Genomic DNA, 20,314 nt, shown 5'->3' on the forward strand with positions numbered 1-20,314 from the left:
ACAGCCTATGCAGTCTGCTCTAGACTGGGAGTTGTAGTTATTCCTCATAGTGCTAAGGCACAAAGAGCCTTTTTTTGTTTGCAGAATGATGGTAGGATTCTTACCTTGAAAATTACTCCCCTGTTCATTCAACAAGCGAAAACCTGGAGAATTGTGTAATTTGTGTACTGGCAGTGATAGTCCTACTTGTAGCCTATTCTATATAAAAACCAAAGCAATGTTTTGTGGACAATGTTTACATAAATTGCCCAGAGATAAACAGATACAAATCTACTTTAACCAATTTGAACTTGGTGTAACAGCTATTATGTATTCCAGTTCCCATTTTTGTTACACTTGTTTTCAGTCTAACCCGTACAGCTGTCACAAATGATACCTACTAACATGGTAAAAGGATTAAAGTAAAGAGGGCTCCATTCAATATGGAGGACCATGTGCCCTCATGCTATGCACCTAATAAAATATGGCAGTAAGGCACTGCATTCTTCACTATCATCCCACTTCATCCAAATTACGAAGCAGACATAGTACCAGGTTTCAAGTTGTTCAAGTAGCATTGCTGGCTGAAAAGGAGTGCATACTGAGTGAACAAGACTGGAAAAATCACATGTGGAGGCAATAGACCTTGCAATCATTCACTTCCTCCAAATTATAAAGCATCTAAAATATATAGGAACAAATTACTCTGTCATGAATATAACAATATTATTTGATTTACCTGTACTGTGAATATCTTTTAAACTGCTTTGGAAGCTACACTGGTTCCCACTGCATGAAAAAGGTGGCATACAAGTGCAACAAACAATCATTTATTCAGTTACTTTACTCTGTTAAGTTGAGCAGAAAAACATACTTCTCCAGCACTGTAACTACGGAGACGCTGCAGGTGCTGTCTGTGAGTCAAATGATTGGGTAGGCGACCATTTTGAAGTGGTATCCTGGGATCAATGAAGGTGGTAGCACGACTGTTGTGGTCAACAAAGAAGGACTGAAACAAAATGAAAGTACAAATAATAATCACATGGAGAAAATGACCACAATAAAAATTATGATCAACAGGATTCTAGCTCATCCTATAAGAATGCAAATTAGCCAGGTCTTCAATTTGAATAAAATGTTATACCAGAAGATATAACATGGACTGGCTCTGACTTTGGCTCAATTCTACTGCCCCTGTTATAATAGTCACATGGTTTTTATTGTTTTAATTTGATTTGGATACCGGCTTTTAATTGTGTTTTATGTTTGGTTTTACTGCATTTGTATTATATGTGGCATCTCATTCTGCCATTGTGTAAGACCGCTCTGTGTCCCCCTGGGGGAGAAGAGCGGTATATAAAATATATAATATAATATAATATAATATAATATAATATTATCTCTCTCTCTCTCTCTCTCTCTCTCTCTCTCTCTCTCTCTCTCTCTCTCTCTCTCTCTCTCTCTCTCTGAGGATCAGCTCTTAAACTTAAAAGACCCACATTTGTCTCCACACCAGAATCCTTGGCCAATGTCATAAAATAAGTAATGTATTATTCTTATTTACTTCTTGTACCTTGCCTTGCTGGTCAGTTTTGATCTCCCAGCCCCGTGGAAGTTCCAGCCGCGTGTCAGCAAACATGTTGATGAAATTTACCAGGTCCCTGTTGTGCTGATACCGCTCAAAATTCCGAGCATCTCTGCGGATCTTCAGAATCATATGCTTCAAGCAAGTGCTGTTGGTGAAAACTCGATAGGCACTCTGGATAAAAGCATATAGGGGGGAAAAACCAAAGTTTGCATAATTACAAATACCAGTCAGTTATATTGCCTAAATTTTAAATTTGCTTCTTTAAATTTTCTTACTATCAAGCTGACCTCATCCCATGAATGAGAGATCTCCGAGAGCTTCAATCCTCAACTGCAATACTCATGTCTTCCAAATTCAATGAAATAGTTTAAAATAGTGATCATATTATTGACTAGAGCAGTGAGCTGCAAGAATCTGCCCTTCAGTTTCTGCAACGGTATGATGTTAAATATGCGTGTGCATTCAATTTGTAACTCCAACCCTGTTTGTTCATCAGCTCCTCGCCTGACTGGTTTTGGCAATCGTAGAAGCAAAGATTTGGAGGATCTTGGAGGCTACCTAGTCCAGCCCATTGCTTAATGTGTGATCTCCAGTTTGGAATGAAACGATAGCACTTCATAAGTTTGACAATACAAAACTATAGTCTTTGCAGTCTCCAAACTATTCACTGGATTTGACTCTACACCTCTTAGGGCAGTTCTTTTTTTCATGTCAGGAGTGACTTGAGAAACTGCAAATCGCTTCTGGTGTGAGAGAATTGACCATCTGCAAGGACGTTGCCCGGGGGATGCCCAGACGTTTTTGATATTCACCATCCTTGTGGGAGGCTTCTCTCATGTCCCTGCATGAAGGTGAAGCTGATAGAGGGAGCTCATCCGTGCCCTCCCTGGGTTGTATTTGAACTGGTAACCTTCAGGTCAGCAACCCAACCTTCAAAGTCATCAGTCCTGCTGGCACAACCCACTGCGCGACCAGGGGCTCCAGGGCAGTTCTACACAGACACTAAGGGAAAAAACACATTTTCTGGTGGCTATCTCCATGTAATAATTTTAACCCTATCTATGGCCTATATCACAATTCATAATTTTGGCCCCAAAATGTCCTTGACTTTTACATGAGGTTGACATACATGAATGTATATAGTAAATCTAACCAGTCAATGCTAGTTATCAGATTGCATAATGTTGCTTCCTCATGCTTGCAGGTCCCATGTGAATGTGACAACTTTTAAAGGAATAAGCATGTGGCTCTGGTGAATGAAATAGTTCCTTCCAAATTGAAATTATCACCCTGTGATACTGGCGTGAAAATAGAATCACAACATCTGTGTAATAACTTTTCATTTATTTGTGTAAGTAGTTCAGGAGTGACAAAGGATTCAGACATATGGCAAAGTGCGCTGTACTGTGCAAAACTCCCAGACATGTGACCAATACACCTGTAACTAACTGAGCTATTAAAATCAAACAAGATTAATATGATATTCTGGAAATATACAGGAAAGTTCTTGCACAAATGGCCACTTGCTCTTTAGTTTGATCCTGTAGATGCTTGGAATTGTGGAAATGTGTTCATTATTAGTAAAAGCTGTTATTCCATGACTAGCTTAGCTGGTCATTTTAGTAGTCCTTTGCAAGCTTTAAAGAGACCCCAAATTTCACAGATTTTTAAAAAGCTTACAAGGAAATAAAAGTATCTGCTTTCCACTTCAGTTCTAGCTGTTGGGTAGTATTTTCCATCTCAAATTTCACGGTATAATTAATGGCTCTACATTTTAATTGAAGTTTGTAGTTAAAATTGTATAACTGCAGTAAGCCAATATTTATGTGGCATATTATTTTTACATAAGTCAAATTTGTATGACTGCTTTAACAGATGTTGGAGTAAGTCATTCAGGTTCCTCTAACAGAATACAGATTTCTTATTGTAAGACAAAAGGTGTTGTTCTGTCCAGATTTATTTGACACCTCTGATGCAAAATCTACTCATTCAAGTGAAAAGCCACAAAGGCCTCGGAAAGTTACATTCAAGGGGAAGCTCAAACATTTTTTTGAATTTTATCTGAATCCCTTTACTATACAAATATCAGACTTTAAGGACAAAAAGGTATGCACACGATGAGATATTTCAACATTTTGTTCTAAACTAGTCTGAAATCAGTTTTCAGAATTGTCTTTTTGTACTGCTTGATCAATTATAAAACTATATATCTGTCAAAGCAATGGGGCAGAAGATATATATATTCTTTCTTGATTCACTGATGAGCTAATATTTACTTTTGGGGAAATTTGGAAAATATCAAAATTTTACAAAGTGGTTCATTTTGAAAACTCTGAGCATCTTCTACACAGGCACTATAAGGCATATTGTTCTGGAACACATTCTGGGACATATGCTCACAAAATGTTCTCCTTTATAGTACTAAGTCAGCTGTGCCATGCAGTGCCTTCTTAGTAAGGCTTGAGTTTCCCATTTAGGAATTCTTTGAAAATCATATAAACACTCCAGCATCTGAAAGCCATTGTTCTGTGTTATTGGTTTGAAATTTGGGTTTTACAAAGGTTTACAGTAAAACATTCAAGTTCAGAGAAATGGAAAGTATACAGCAGGGGTCCCCAAACTAAGGGCCGGGGGCCGGATGCGACCCTCCAAGGTCATTTACCTGGCCCCCGCCCTCATTTATAATATAATATTTTTATATCTGTTTAAATAATATAATATATTGTATATACATATTATATTGATAATAATATTATTTTATACAATATAATACTAATAATAACACCATATAATATTAATTATATGTTATATATTACATATGATATTACAGTATAGTGATATAGTTCAATATAGTAATATATAATGCTAATATTGTGCTATGCTAATATTGTGCTATGCTAATAATATAATATACTGTATGTACATACAGCTGCTCTGAGTTCCCTTCAGGGTGAAAAGGGTGGGATATAAATGTAGTAAATAAATGTAGTAAATGAATAAATAAATAATTTTGGACTTAGGCTCACCCAAAGTCTGAATTGACTTGAAGACACACAACAACAACAATCCTAATTAACCTGACTATCTCATTGGCCAGAAGCAGGCCCACACGTCCTATTGAAATCCTGATAGGTTTATGTTGGTTAAAATTATTTTCATTTTTAAATATTGTATTGTTCTTTCATTGTTAATGTTGTTGTTTTGCACTACTAATAAGATATGTGCAGTGTGCATAGGAATTATTTTTTCCCAAATGATAATTCGGCCCCTGAATAGTCTGAAGGACTGTGGACCGGCCCTCTGCTTTAAAAGTTTGGGGACCCCTGGTATACAGGATGCAAATATGAAAAGTTAGTGCCATTCCTATCTCAAATATACTGTTGTTGTTTATTCGTTCAATCGCTTCCGACTCTTTGTGACCTCATGGACCAGCCCAGACCAGAGTTCCCTGTCAGCCATGGCCACCCTCAGCTCTTTCAAGGTTAAGCCAGTCACTTCAAGGATACCATCCATCCATCTTGCCCTTGGTAAGCCCCTCTTCCTTTTTTCTTCCATTTTCCCCAGCATCATTCTCTTCTCCAAGTTTTCCTGTCTTCTCATTATGTGGTCAAAGTACTTCATCTTTGCCTCTAATATCCTTCCCTTCAGTGAGCAATTGAGCTTTATTTCCTGGAGTATGGACTGGTTGGATGATCTTGCGGTCCAAGGCACTCTCTGAATTTTCCTCCAACACCACAGTTCAAAAGCGTCTATCTTCCTTCACTCAGCCTTCCTTATGGTCCAGCACTCGAATCCATAGGTTACTAAGGGGAATATTATTGCTTTAACTATGTGGACCTTCGTTGCCAGTGTGATGTCTCTACTCTTCACTATTTTATTGAGATTAGTCATTGCTCTCCTCCCAAGAAGTAAACGTCTTCTGATTTCTTGGCTGCAGTCTGTGTCTGCAGTAATCTTTGCACCTAGAAATCCAAAGTCTGCCACTTCCTCCATGTTTTCTCCGTCTATTTGCCTGTTATCAATCAGTCTGGTTGCCATCATCTTGGTTTTCTTGATGTTTAACTGCAACCCAGCTTTTGCATTTTCTTCTTTCACCTTGGTTATAAGGTTCCTCAGCTTCTCCTCGCTTTCAGCCATCAAAGTGGTATCATCTGCATATCTAAGGTTGTTAATGTTTCTTCTGGCAATTTGAACTCCAGCCTTGGATTCATCAAGCCCCGTATATTGCATGATGTGTTCTGCATGCAAGTTGAATAGGTAGGGTGAGCGCATACAGCCCTGCCATACTTCTTTCCCAATCTTGAACCAGTCTGTTGTTCCATGGTCTATGGTGACTGTTGCTACTTGGTCATTATACAGATTCCTCAGGAGACAGATAAGGTGACTTGGTATCCCCATACCACCAAGAACTTGCCACAGTTTATTATAATCTAAACAGTCAAAGGCTTTAAAATAGTCAATAAAACAGAAATTGATTTTTTTCTGAAACTCCCTGCCTTCCTTCATTATCCATTGGATATTGGCAATTTGGTCTCTCGTTCCTCTGCCTTTTCTAAACCCAGCTTGTACATTTGACAACTCTCGCTCCATGTATTGCTGGAGTCTACCTTGCAGGATCTTGAGCATTACCTTACTGGCATGTGAAATAAGTGCCTCTGTACGAAAGTTTGAGCATTCTTTAGCATTTCCCTTTTTTGGTATGGGGATATAAATTGATTTTTTCCAATCTGATGGCCATTGTTGTGTTTTCCATATTTGCTGGCATATGGCATGCAGAGCCCCGGTGGCGAGGTGTGTTAAAAGCACTGAGCTGCTGAACTTGCAGACCGAAAGGTCCAGGTTCAAATCCCGGGAGCGGAGTGAGCGCCCGCTGTTAGCTCCAGCTTCTAGCAGTTCGAAAACATGCCAATGTGAGTAGATCAATAGGTACCGCTCCGGCAGGAAGGTAACAGCGCTCCATGCAGTCATGCCAGCCACATGACCTTGGAGGTGTCTACGGACAATGCTGGCTCTTCAGCTTAGAAATGGAGATGAGCACCAAACCCCAGAGTCAGACATGACTGGACTTAATGTCAGGGGAAACCTTTACCTTTATCTATGGCATGCATCACCTTGACAGCATCATCTTCCAAGATATTGCTGTTCCCTTTCTGAAAATATGTGCAAGTGTACTGGGGCAAATGGCAGAAATGGTTCAATACAGATAATTATACCATATCTTATGAAATTTTCTGGAATTTCCACATAGAGTTAGTATTAAAAAGATTCAGATGAAGCTCAACAGATAAAGGCTTGGTATGAAGGCATTTCTTCCTCATACCTTCACATCTCTAGTAAGGGGGAAGGGACCAGAGAAAATGACCAAATTCTTAAGACCAGCAAAGAAACATACAACAAGTGATCACTGTGCTAAAGGTTTTAATTAAGCCCAATTCATAGAGGAAGAACTGAATTGCTACTTGCATGTTGCTGCCAAGGTCATCAATCGATAGGACGACTGAGGCTCAAGTACTTACATAGTTTGCATGCAGCACCGTGAAGAACTCTGGATTGGTGATGAATTTTACAGCAGGAGACTGTAGCAACAAAGTTATTTTCTGAGAATTCACAGGTGAAACTGGAACTTCTCTTCTAAGCTCTGGAAATAAAATTGTGTTCATGTAAAATAAAGCAAAGGACAACTTGCATTGCAATTTGTGTTGTTTCTCTTCTGTTCTTGTACTCTTAGCCAGCAGCAATTGGAAATTCTTCCTAATTTCAAAATGGTTACTGAAAAGACTTCTTAGGGGGCATCTACATGTGCCAAAAAGGGCAATGTTGATGTGGCGTGAGATATTCCAGATCAGTGTCACCATGGTCAGATGCAGTAAATAAATGATATTTCTCAAAGTGAAAAATAGAATAGTAAAAAGTAGAAATGAAAAAAATTAAGTGTGTGTATGCGAGCAAAGAAAAAATAATATGAAAAATGATTGTGGGAAAAGAGCAAAAGTCCAATGTTTCCATTTGGAGGGGAAAGTTAGTTCTGATACGCAAGATACTTCTTCAATGAAGAAAACACAGAAGGATGAAAATAAATAAATTTCCATAATTAATTTAAGTACATTCACAAACGATGGCCATGTTTCAATGCAATAAGAGTAACCAATTGATACACTGAATGCAATCCAAATGTTTCCTCTATCTTTTAGATATTTTATATTTTAAAAAGCAAATTAATACACCATGAAATTTACCACACCGGGGTGTGAGATTCTAGAATAGTCTCCCGGAGGTGCTATTTTTCAGCATGCCAAACCACAATCCAGTCTTTGCTCAATACACCCACAAGGCTCTTTTCAATATGCTACTGTCCAACATCCACATGCATCATACATTTGCATGTGAATGCGCACATACAGTTATCTGCTTTCATGGAAATACATAGCATGGGTGCGTGAACTGAGTAGTAGTTTAGTGTAGCCCCTGGACTTTCCCTACAAACTCTCCATTGTTAAAAAGGATCACATCAAAATGAAGAGGTAGCATTGAATTTTTTTATTAAACAAGTCCTCCTCCACCATGTATGGATACATCTATCTGTCTATCTATCTATGTATCTATCTGCACACTTTGGAAAGTTGAAAGTGACTTCCTTAACACAGCAATCTTAACTGCTATCTAATATAGTATATTCTCTACTATATAATCTGCAATAGACACCACTCAGCCCTTTCCTCTGACATATAATTTTCAAAGTGCAGGGATTGCTTTTGTGTATAGGAATGTTAATGCTTAGGTTACCTCCTCTCACCTCAGACTGTACCAGTCTGAAGTGGCATTTCCCTAACATAACTACACTGTTTCAGCGAAAAATAAGGTCAAACTAATAGAGTGTTTGATGCTGATGCAGATTTCCCCCCATCCTTCGATCATTTACCTTTCTCTGCTATAAAACCCCAATGCTTGGGTTAAATGCCATATGCCATAGTACTGAGCCACCTAAAATATTTTACCTGAATTTGGTGGTGAAGGATCTGCCTCAGAATCACTGCCTCCTCCAGGAGGGATCCTTTCCACCCTATTATTAACAACTGCTTCCTCCTCTGTCCTTTCTGTTGCAATGGTCCGTTGAATATTTTGGTACCTGGAAAAGACAGAGGAAAAAAAATGAGCACTTATCTTAAGCACGAGAAACGTCAGTTTTTAAAATCAAGCTTATATTCCATTTCATGTACTTATTCTGTAAACAGAATGAAATACTCTTCTGCCTCAAAGACACCTACAAAATATAATGTTCATTAAAAAAAATTACAAAAGCAAAAGGATAATTAAAACATGAATTGGGCTAGATGGGAAGCTGTGCCCCTCTGTCAGGCTGAGGCTGGCGTGTTTGCCAGCCTCAGCCTGACGAAGGGGCACAGGCAGGTTTATGTGTGCGATTTAACATGCCATTTAATCTAATGAGGACTTCAATTTAGCCCAAAAAATAGGTGAGCATTAGATTTAAGTAAATATGGTATGTATGTAAGTTATTCTACATACCATCTTTCTCCCAATGTTTCACTATATACGTTAAAACAACATATATTTTAAATAAAGGGAAAAAACAGAAGATAGTTTAAAAAGGCAGTTAGATTGTATCAATGATAAAAAGTAGTAAAGGTAAAGGTTTCCCTTGGCATTAAATCTAGTTATGTCTGACTCTAGGGGGTGGTGCTCATCTCCATTTCTAAGCCGAAGAGCCGGCGTTGTCCGTAGACACCTCCTAGGTCATGTGGCCAGTATGACTGCATGGAGCACTATTACCTTCCTGCAGAAGTGGTACCTATTGATCTACTCATAGGTCTGTTTCCAGCAGAAAGAGAGCCGGGGGGGGGGGGTCTTACAGAATTTAAGAGAGCAAAAATATGATGAATGCTCTCTCCATTGGGACTGCTCTCCCAGCTGGGCTCACTTACAAATCCTCAAACTGTACAAACTTGGTAGGGACAGTCCTAATTATTATTTTGCTACACTGCATTTTTCAGCGCTTTTAAAATCCCTTAGTTTCTCTTTTCTCCTCTCATTTCCCCACTTCCCCACTTAAATTATAAAAGAGAAGTGGGACATAAGCAGGCAGTTTTTTAACCTGAAGTAAACCTGGATTTCTACAGCCTGTTTTTTAGGGCTGTGTAGATGTGGTCACAGTGATACCTTTTGTTTTCTGATGGTTCAGTGCAAACTTTGTTTCACAACATTATTAAAAATATTGTATAAAATTACCTATGTGTATAAATTCCTTGATATTCTTCTGCAGGAGGTTACTATATACTAGTGGTGTGCATTCGGGACTTGTCCCGTTTCGTGTTCTGACTTTTGGCAGGGCCCTGTTCCGTTTTCGACTGACCTCCTGAAATTGGGAGGTCAGATATTGGTTTGGTTTTGTCTTCTGGGCCGAAAGCACCCAAGGCCGAAAGAGGCCCAGCCGATTGCCGACTAAGGAGTGCTCCTTACTCGGCAATTGGCTGCAGGGCCTGCAAGCCCTGGGTGCATAGACCCAAAGCCTGCACCTGTAGGGCTGGGAGCTTTGCGCTTACGGGTGCAGGCTTTGGGCCTATGCACACGGACCTTGCAGGACCTGCAGCTGATTGAGCCAAAAAGCAGATTTGGAACCAATATCGGCTCACACCTGCCTTTTGTTTTGATTGCATTTTTGTTTCAGGGGGCCTTTCTGTTTCGTGCTATCCGAATGGACGGTACAAAACGGAAATACAAATGAAACAAATGCAACAAATACCGCACACATCTCTACTATATACTCTGGAGGATTTATCAAACTGAATATTCTTGGTCTTCCAGGATGACTCTATGGGTGCTTTTAATTGTTCATTCAAATATAAGTCACTATTATCCATAGTTTCCCGTTTCTATTAAGTTCAGTTATGTGTCCCCTATGGATACGGATCGTACTGTGTATAAATGATGTAAGTATATTATAAGAGAAATTATTATGTTGTTCCATGTTCTTGCATAGTTGGATTATTTGAATAAATTGGAAATTGCTTTTTTTAAGGAGAGGGATTGGTTTTTAAAAAACAAAAAAAAAACAAAATTTAGAATTGCAACAGAATCAAATAGAATTAGAAGAGGTGTGAAAATTATGTTTGACAGAAATAGTAGACCATTTTTTCCTAATGTTATTTATATCTACAATAATCAACGGTTTATAGACAGAAAGGGAGAAAGTGCACATGCAAAAGAGGGCCAATGAAAGTAAGTAAACACAATAAAATTAACTTTTAAAAAACCAATGAGAGCTCAAGCGTTGTTATTCTGCCTTTCTCTTTTATTCAATTCACAGCAAGCTGAGTGAACAAACTTTCCACTCCAATATACTCTGGATTTTATGACCCACTGACTCAACAGCAGAACAGAAAAAGTATTTCATCTACTCAGAAGGTGATATGCATAGGCTTTCTATTTAATTAGTTGGTAGAAAATCCCCTGCTGACAAATGATCCCTATGAACTGAAGCAATGAGTGAAAAAAGTGCTACTGTTTAGCCTCAATTATGTAGAATAATCTTCAACAAATTCCTCAAATGCCAGGACAACTGTATAAAAAAGACTTTATATAGATGTATTTGAGAAAGTCAACCTGTTTTCAAAGGATCACTGTGAAAGAGGAATGAGGGAAAAGAAAGATAGACTATATAGAGCCAGCTATTCAAGATCCACCAAATAACTGAATGACTAACAGAGTTTTGCTTTTTTAAAAGAAACACATTATTGTACTTGATGGAATTTTGTAAGTTGGGCAAACAATAGGAACTATCCATAACAAAAAGCTGTGGGATGTAATTGCCTTCCAGTTGCGATCCACTTTTGCTTAGGCAGTTTCCTGAGCATCTGAAGGTGCTGTTTTCAGACACTTCACAGAGTCTTCTAAAAGCATCTTATTTCTTGAAAATGCACCATGGAAAATAAGAATAGTGTCCTTCCCAGTGGTGATACCCTAGCTATTGAATGCTATTTATAAAGACTTGAGTTTGGCATCTAATTAAAAATATCTTAATGTCAGGTTCTCAATCTGTGGGTCCCCAGGTGTTTTAGCCTACAACTCCCAGAAAATCCAGCCAGTTTATCAGCTGTTAGGATTTCTGGGAGTTGAAGGCCAAAACATCTGGGGACTCACAGGTTGAGAATCCCTGTGTTAATACATTGTTTATTCTCCCAATATTTTATCATGACTAATACCATAGCTTGCTATATGTTTTTGAATGTTGCCACATTTTATCGTTAATGTTACATTCATATTTTAATATTAAGAAATCGGACACTGATTGTAATTTTGATTATGTTTTATGTTACGCTAATGTTTTTAAACTACATTATTATTCTGAAATATAGAAAAGCAGCTCATGAATTATTGTAACAAATACCTAACACTGGAGTCACCGAAAATCCACAAAAGTGGATTTTCAGAAAGTGTCTAAATATGAGACATCAGGCAGCATCCACACTTCAGAATTATAGCAGTTTGACATCGTATTAACTGCCGTGCCTCATTGCTATGGAATTCTAGAGTTTGTAGTTTTGTGAGATATTTACAAGATTGTGAGATCTTGTCTGCCAGAGCACTCTAATGCCACAGCAAATGACAAATCCCAGGACACCATAGGACAGAGCCACAGCAAATAAGGTGCTACAATTTTGCCATGCCAAGGATCTCAAATATCAAGGAATTAAAATCCTAAGCAAAACTTTCTTAAAGACTGATGGTCTACTTGGCATTTTTGCCATTAACATTAAAGATTAAAGAATTAGCAGAGAGCTCTTTGTGTAAAGAAGTCATGGGATATGACAATTACTCAGTTATAATGTGTTTAAATTCCAATGGGGAATCCAATCTGGAGAAATTGCTGCTAATGAAAATCCCTTATACAGTGCCATGAGGGGAAAAATCCTAAAAGAAACTGCGAGAAAATGATATCCCTCAAACCTCCTCAGCAAAATGCAAAAACACATAACAATATCTAGCTCAAGAAGAGAGGGCTAAGGAAATCATATTGTTGTGTGTGTGTGTGTGTGAGGAAGAGACACATGCATGGATAAATATATCTGCAAAGCTTCACCAAAAAAGTATTCTAACAAAAAACACAAAGTAAGTCCAACTAAAAGGAAATGGGAGGATGCCTCAACCCTAGTAAAATGATAACATATTGTTTCCCTTTCAAAACACTTTCTCTCTGTGACCCAGTTCTCAAAAACATGGGATGAGCTGATAAAACTACATGCTTTGTTCAATTATCTCCACAATTTTATTTAAAAAAGAAAACTAACATGAATTATTCTACTTTACTCTTCTTTATGATGAACTTATTTTCCACATGTAAATGCGTGTTGGTGTTTTTCATGAATGGCTGTTACCAGGGCCGTAGCCAGAAAAAAAATTCAGGAGGGTTTTGAAAATTTCGGGGGGGGGGGGGGTTGAACCCCTAGCACATACCCCTCCCCGCTACAAACCTGTCAATATCTGCTTGAGATAGTGCCTGGAGGGACTCTTAATGTTTTGCATCTCATAGACTTAGCATGGGGATTTGGTTAACCAGTTAAAATTCATGAGTAAACGAGATTTTTTTATAACTTGATGATGATAATAATAATAATAATAATAATAATAATAATAATAATAATAATAAAATCTGCATTTCTATACCACTTTTCTCACCCCTGGGGTGGCAATTTGTGTCTTTGACTATTTATTCAGTATGGTTTATTTAAAAGGTAAAGGTCTCCCCTGACGTTAAGTCCAGTCGTGACCGACTCTGGGGGTTGGTGCTTATCTCCATTTCTAAACTGAAGAGCTGGCGTTGTCCATAGACATTTCCAAGGTCATGTGGCCAGCATGACTGCATGGAGGGCCGTTACCTTCCCACCGGAGCGGTACCTATTGATCTACTCACATTTGCATATTTTCGAACTGCTAGGTTGGCAGGAGCTGGAGCTAACAGCGGCTGCTCACGCCACTCCCGGGGTTTGAACCTGGGACCTTTCGGTCTCCAGCTCAGTGCTTTAACGCACTTCACCACCGGGGCTCCTCTCGCCACTGGTTTATTTAATTACACAGAAATACTTTTATTCCCACAACTCCATGAGGTAGACAGACTGACTCTGATTCTTAATAAGCTTTATGGGACATCTGAAATTTAGTGCAGTGTAGAAGGGGCCAGACACATTTAGAAGAACCTCAGATTTTTTTACAGAGAAGAAAATGTGACTTTCCAGATTTTAGATTGTAATTTCCAGCAAGGCTTACCATTGGCAGTGTTGGCAAGGGCTTCTGAGACTCCTTTTACACAGCCATATAATCCAGACTATCAAAGCAGGTAATACACATTATCTGCTTTGAACTGGATTACATGAAAGTGTAGACTCATATAATCAAAGCACATATTATGGATTATCTGATTTGTTAATCTGGATTACATGGCAGTGTAGATCCAGCCTTTAATGGTGAGATACCTCACAACAGAGGCCCTTTCTACACTGTCCATATATCTCAGGATCTGATCCCAGGTTATCTGCTTTGAACTGGATTATGTGATTCTCCACTACCACATAATCTTGGATAAGAAGATAATCTGGGATCAGATCTTGTGATAAAGAACAGTGTAGAAGGGGCCAGACACATTTAGAAGAACCCCAGCCTTTTTGACAAAGTTGAAGAAAATATGACTTTCCAGATTTTAGATCGTAACTTCCAGCAAGGCTTACCATTGGCAGTGTTGGCAAGGGCTTCCGAAGCTCCTTTTACACAGCCATATAATCCAGACTATCAAAGCAAGTAATACGCATTATCTGCTTTGAACTGGATTATATGAGTCTACACTGCCATATAATCCAGGTCAAAGCAGATAATCTGGATTTTATATGGCAGTGTAGAAGAGGCATGAGGTCCCTTCTACACTGCCATATAAAATCCAGATTATCTGCTATGAACTGGATCATCTGGTATATTATCTAATTTGATAATCTGGATTATATAGCAATGTAGAAGGGGCCTGAGAGCTGCAATCCAACAACATCTGGAGGATCACTGTTTGTGCTCCTGCCTTAGAGAATCAGTAAAATTCCTGGTGGTTGTGGGCAGTTGTCTGATTTCTCTATCCTTCTCTTTCCCTACAAATTAGAGGAACTCCCATCCTGTTTGTACGTCTTGGAAGGAAGAAGCTCACTCACTGCTTCCTGCCCACTTGGTGCATCAAAGAAAACCATTGAACATTTAAAAGGAGAAAATCCTTAGCTAGCTATGCTCTTAAAGGTGTATAATTAAAGCATAGATGTTTAGTCCCAGTTGTTAAAAATGGAAATAGTATCATTATAGTAAGGCAGGGAAATACTAAAATAAAAACATTTCTCGAAGTCATGGTGAAAAATACTTTTGCTGTGGTATAATGCTGAGTGACATTTAAACTGTATATATAGTAATGTCTACAGTTAAAGAAATGTTCAGTAAAATATGGGCATAAACATTCTGAAAAGCTACATTTGACTCAAAAACTACAGTTCCTCTGCTTTGATAGAAGACAATGTCAGCCTTTGGGACAGATTTTAAATGTGTCTTGCTACATAACCAATGAAGATTAAAAATATCAACAATATTTGGTAATCCCTGATTGCTATGATTTATATCTATAGCTCCTTTTGCAAATCTGAAGATGAAACTAAATGCTATGAGAAATATGGGTGGCTTTAGAAATGTTGCTGTGATTGTAACACTCTAATTACATCTAATAAAGCATGTGTTATTGTTCAGTTGTTGTAGAATTTTATTCATTTTCTCTCCCAAAATCTACCTGGTAGCTTTACTATCAATTCAAATATCACACACACACACATCAAAAGCAACAAAACAGAAAACATAGCTCTCAAAATATTTTCAAATTAAAATTTTGAAGAGTGCTCAGAAACTAACCAGAAACTATAATAAAGTACATCTCATTTTCAAATTGCAAATCAGTTCTGGTTTCTGAAAACTCTTCTGAGGATACCTCCTATCTTACGTACAGGGCATGTTACACTAATCCTGGATTAATTGATGTGCAGTTCCTAGCACATGTTGCATTTGCGTCGCTGCACCTCACAATGTATATTTTGCACTCTCTGTTTTATCCTGCTTGCATCCTACTTTTAACTGTTGGATTTTACAGTGTTTTGTATTGATGTTTTTTTGATGTTGTTTCTGTAAATGCATATGGCCATTGGTCGGAGCACTAATACATTGATTGATTGATTGTATGAATTTAATTATATCATGGATCAATATAGCTAAAACAAGGACAATAACAAAGTGGTCATTTTATCCTCCAGATCCAAGAATACATCCAAACTAAAAATCGGAGGCCCCATCTACATATGATGTAAAATCCAGAATGCTGTGGATTATAAGGAGGATGGCTAGAAAAGGCACAGCAATAATGCGCGTTGCAGAACATATCCACATGGAAAACATGTGTCAAAAAGAGCCAGCAGAAAGTACAAAATCAGCAATAAAATGTGCTTTCATAATGCAATGTATTATCTGTTGCTAGACACTGATTTAGTGTAGAAAAGCATTCCTAGGAGTTAGGTGGAAAGAAGAAATACAGCATAATGCTGACAATGACCTCCAAATTTCTAGACAAACTCTCCCAGTGTAGATGTTAAATACTGAAGGCCCTTCCAGACAGGGTCAAAAATGAGGCCTCAAATATCTGAGGCCTGAGTTCCAAACGTCGCCTCAGGTAAAAGTGAATTAATTTGGGACAAAACAGGAAAACCCTGCTTTATCCCAAATTAGTTAAATATCCCATTAGATCTGGGCCTTCCTACTGGGTACTCCCACAGCCATCTTCTACCTGGAGCCCAAAGATATGAAACAGCGCTCACCCCTTTCCCACCCCCACTCCACAAAGTCTTAAAAGAAAAACTTACCGGGCTGCCATGCCTCTGGCAGCCCTCCTGGCACATAGAAATATGTCTGAGCAGGTGTGTATAAGGATGTATTGCAAATTCTTTGTTCATATTCCTTTAGAGCTACTATATGCTTGCTGGATTGAATACACATGCTTTATGAAGGGAGGCAGTTGCTAGAGCTATTACAAAATTTGGACCAACATATCTCACCGCCGATTGAGTTGCTCCATTTGTTGGATTGAACCCGATCTACGTATTCCATCAGGAGTAGCTGCTGCAGTTGGACGCTGCCACGTTGTAGTTCGATTCACATGATCAACATAGAACACCCTTCCGTGGCTGTCTATGCGAGCTTCCCAGTCTTGCATCAAACATTTTAAAAAGAAAGGACAGGAATTAAGTAATTTGTTGAGTGATATCCATGGATACATTCTACGAAAGAAAACCTTATAAAAATAGCATAAATGTACCCTTGTTACGCAAAATAACATTAACACAAGAGAAAAAAATGTTATATTAACAACACAGAATTCCTATCAAAGGGCATCCTTAAATGAAAGATATTGGAAAAGCAACAGAAAACTCTATGAAACACATATGGTTTGAACATATGTTTAAAATTTAAGTACAGTAGAGTCTCACTTATCCAAGCCTCGCTTATCCAAGCCTCTGGATAATCCAAGCCATTTTTTTAGTCAATGTTTTCAATATATTGTGATATTTTGGTGCTAAATTCATAAATACAGTAATTACAACATAACGTTACTGCGTATCGAACTACTTTTTCTGTCAAATTTGTTGTATAACATGATGTTTTGGTGCTTAATTTGTAAAATCATAACCTAATTTGATGTTTAATAGGCTTTTCCTTAATCCCTCCTTATTATCCAAGATATTCGCTTATCCAAGCCTCTGCCGGCCCGTTTAGCTTGGATAAGTGAGACTCTACTGTATTTTAAATCTACTTTATGTATTTTAATCTTTGTTATGTGAACAAACCTGTGAAGATTTTATCCAAAAACGCAGCAGACATATGATTAAATAAACAAATGTACCATATCTCCCAAAGCAGGGGCACTACACTGCCAACATCCCATTTGGTCTTGTGAACTGCCTCACCAGAACTGGTTCTATCAATGCTGCTACCTTTGCGTCCAGTACAAGACCAGATTCCAAAACCCAGTGGGGCCCAGGACTTGATCAAGAGAAAGGGCAAATTGAATGGATATCTAAGAAAATGGCTGGGTCTCCAGCATATACAAATGGCTATAGAATCATTGCTCATTTGTCAATATGATTTTCGTATTTTTAAAGTTAAGAAATCCAAGACTCCAAAATCCATGCAGAGCATCAGCTGATAAGAAGGTGTTTGTTGGATATATATAAAGCAACAAGACATACAACGTGGTTACCTTAAAAACAAACAGACATGCAATGTCTTAGGGACAAATACCCACCATTCCCTACCCAGGCTGCAGAATCACCAATATGAAATCATTATAGCTAGCCAGCCTTCAATGTGGTGGAATTGCCCAATGAATCATGTAGAAAGCATTGAAATATCACATACAATGGTTAATGCCAACTGGAAAGCTCAAAGCTTGAAACTGACTGATATAATTGGAAAGCACCATATTGGCATGACAAGCAGTGGGGAAGTATTGTAAATTCACTCAAGACATGTAGACTCTTATGTACAACACAGTTAGACTTAAGACTGGTGCTGCACTGCATATGGAAAACAGATAACAATATACCCACACACACTTATCACAAAACATTTTTTCTGGGTACAATGTTGACATAGTCTGTATGTATAAAAACATATGACTGATCACAGACATTGAAATGTCAACAGTAGTAGCATACACAGTAGCAGCCAAATGTGTAGCCAAATACTATTAAAAACACCATGGCAAGACAATGCTAATACAGTGATAGAAAGTGATCCAGCTAAATTGTGTAGCACACTCAGGGCACTTCTACACATTAAAAACCCAGAAATAACCAAGCTAAAAGGGGGTGGGGAGGTAAATGACATTTGCGAAAAGTGCAGGCGAAATCACATTAACAGCTGAAAAGTACGCTTAAAACCCAATTCCATCTGAAAAATGCACACTTTTGCATGACTGTATATCCCTGCAGTCATGCAATACACGTTCTTTCCTTGCTTTCCCCCTGTGTGGACTGTTCTAGCACACCTGCGATTTTTAAAAGCCCGAAACAGCTGATAAGCCTGTCAAAACATGGAACCACGGCCACACAAGTGGCTCAAGGGAAGCAGAACATGTCCAAGAGACCTGCCAAAGTCCTCCACAAGCGCAATACTTTCCATACAGGGACAATTTCATCCTAGATTTTTTGTTTTTCCTCCACCACAGACATCTGTGTTTCTTACTATCTCCATTGGTGTAGAATTTGAATGACTCCACCCACTGCCTCTCCCAAAACCTTTTCCTATTCTTTTCTATGGCACACAGCAAACAAGGAATTGATCAGCAACTGAACATAATAAAGAGGTTTTGGGATAATTCACCATGATTTATAGGAGTTGTGGGTACTGGGATGTATAGTTCACCTGCAATTAATGAGCACTCTGAACTCCACCAACAATGGACCTGGAACTAACTTCGCACACAGAACCACCATGACTAGCAAAAACAAACAAACACACTGGAGGTCTTTGGGGAAAATTCACCTTGATCTGGGGGAGTTATAGCTCACCTACATCTAGAGAGCACTGTGAATCCAAACACTGTTGGATCTGGACCTAACTTGGCACACATACCTGATATGCCGAAATTTGGTTACTGGAGGGGTTTGAGGGGAACTGACCTTCCTTTCTGGGAGTTGTAGTTCACCCACAACCAGAGAAACTGTGACCTTCACTGATGATGGATCTAGACCCATGACTAACTCAACCTACTTGAGGGGTTTGAGGGGACTGACTCACCATAGTGGGAGTTGTAATTTACCCCACAGCCAGACAGCACACTGAACCCCACTGATGATGCATCTAGAGCAAACTTGCCCAACTTAATAAACTTTAAGTACTGACAGAGCTTTTCAGGTTTAACTGGCATGTTATGAGTTCACCCACAACCTTAAACATTTTGTACAATTACAAATTGACTTTTTCAATTTAACCAGGCAATGCCGGGTACTCAAGCTAGGTATAAATAATAAAAAAAGATAAAGAACTTCTCCTTGGATTTTGCATCAATCAAATTCTGTAAGAAATAAATGCAACAATGCCACCATTATTGAATGAAAATGTGGATGAATTTAAAGTGCTCCCAATACTATACATAACTGGAATTCAGAAATTTAAGTCTATATGGAGAATATTTAATATTCTTTTTAAATAACTTAACTGAAAATCTAATTTGTTCTTACTTGTGCAGTGTGATTGGAAAAGGTTATATAAGGGGGGAAATTAGCCTATTATGTGTAGTTTTCTCATCCCTTTGTTCTGTTTTAATCTACAGAAAGCTTCAAATCAGACAACAGGACTCTAGGCAATTGAAGACTTTCTTTCACTTCTACTAGTTCAACAAGGTCAGATGATATTCAGTTATAAGGTATGGGAATTCCGAGATCTCAGTAGGTAGGTGAACAATTTACAAAGATTACAAAAAATAAATAAATCAAGCAATTGCATTTGAAAAGCAAAAAACATAAAGCTTTATTTTCAAACCATTTTAAAGGGAAATTTAAAATCCTAAGAATAAACCTAAATGAATTCAGTGGGTATACTTCTAAGTGGTCATGTAAAGAATCACAGTTCACACAAACAAGCTGTAATAAAGTACTTTAATCTCTAAAGGTG

General features: G+C 38.2%; 1 protein-coding gene across 9 annotated transcripts in view; it reads right to left on the reverse strand.

The window, feature by feature from the left end:
* hecw1 (HECT, C2 and WW domain containing E3 ubiquitin protein ligase 1) overlaps nucleotides 1–20,314 on the reverse strand; it is a 215,333-nt gene that overhangs the window by 37,497 nt on the left and 157,522 nt on the right. For all 9 annotated transcript variants that reach the window (XM_062983799.1, XM_008112885.3, XM_062983800.1 and 6 more), the window contains 5 exons: nucleotides 16,696–16,846; nucleotides 8,563–8,693; nucleotides 7,084–7,205; nucleotides 1,553–1,738; nucleotides 854–988 (listed from right to left, as the gene is read on the reverse strand). In XM_062983799.1, the coding sequence (XP_062839869.1) occupies nucleotides 854–988; nucleotides 1,553–1,738; nucleotides 7,084–7,205; nucleotides 8,563–8,693; nucleotides 16,696–16,846 (725 nt within the window). The remainder of the gene's footprint in view (nucleotides 1–853; nucleotides 989–1,552; nucleotides 1,739–7,083; nucleotides 7,206–8,562; nucleotides 8,694–16,695; nucleotides 16,847–20,314) is intronic.

This window comes from Anolis carolinensis, chromosome 6 (genome assembly GCF_035594765.1).
Source record: "Anolis carolinensis isolate JA03-04 chromosome 6, rAnoCar3.1.pri, whole genome shotgun sequence".
NCBI classification, from domain to species: domain Eukaryota; kingdom Metazoa; phylum Chordata; class Lepidosauria; order Squamata; family Dactyloidae; genus Anolis; species Anolis carolinensis.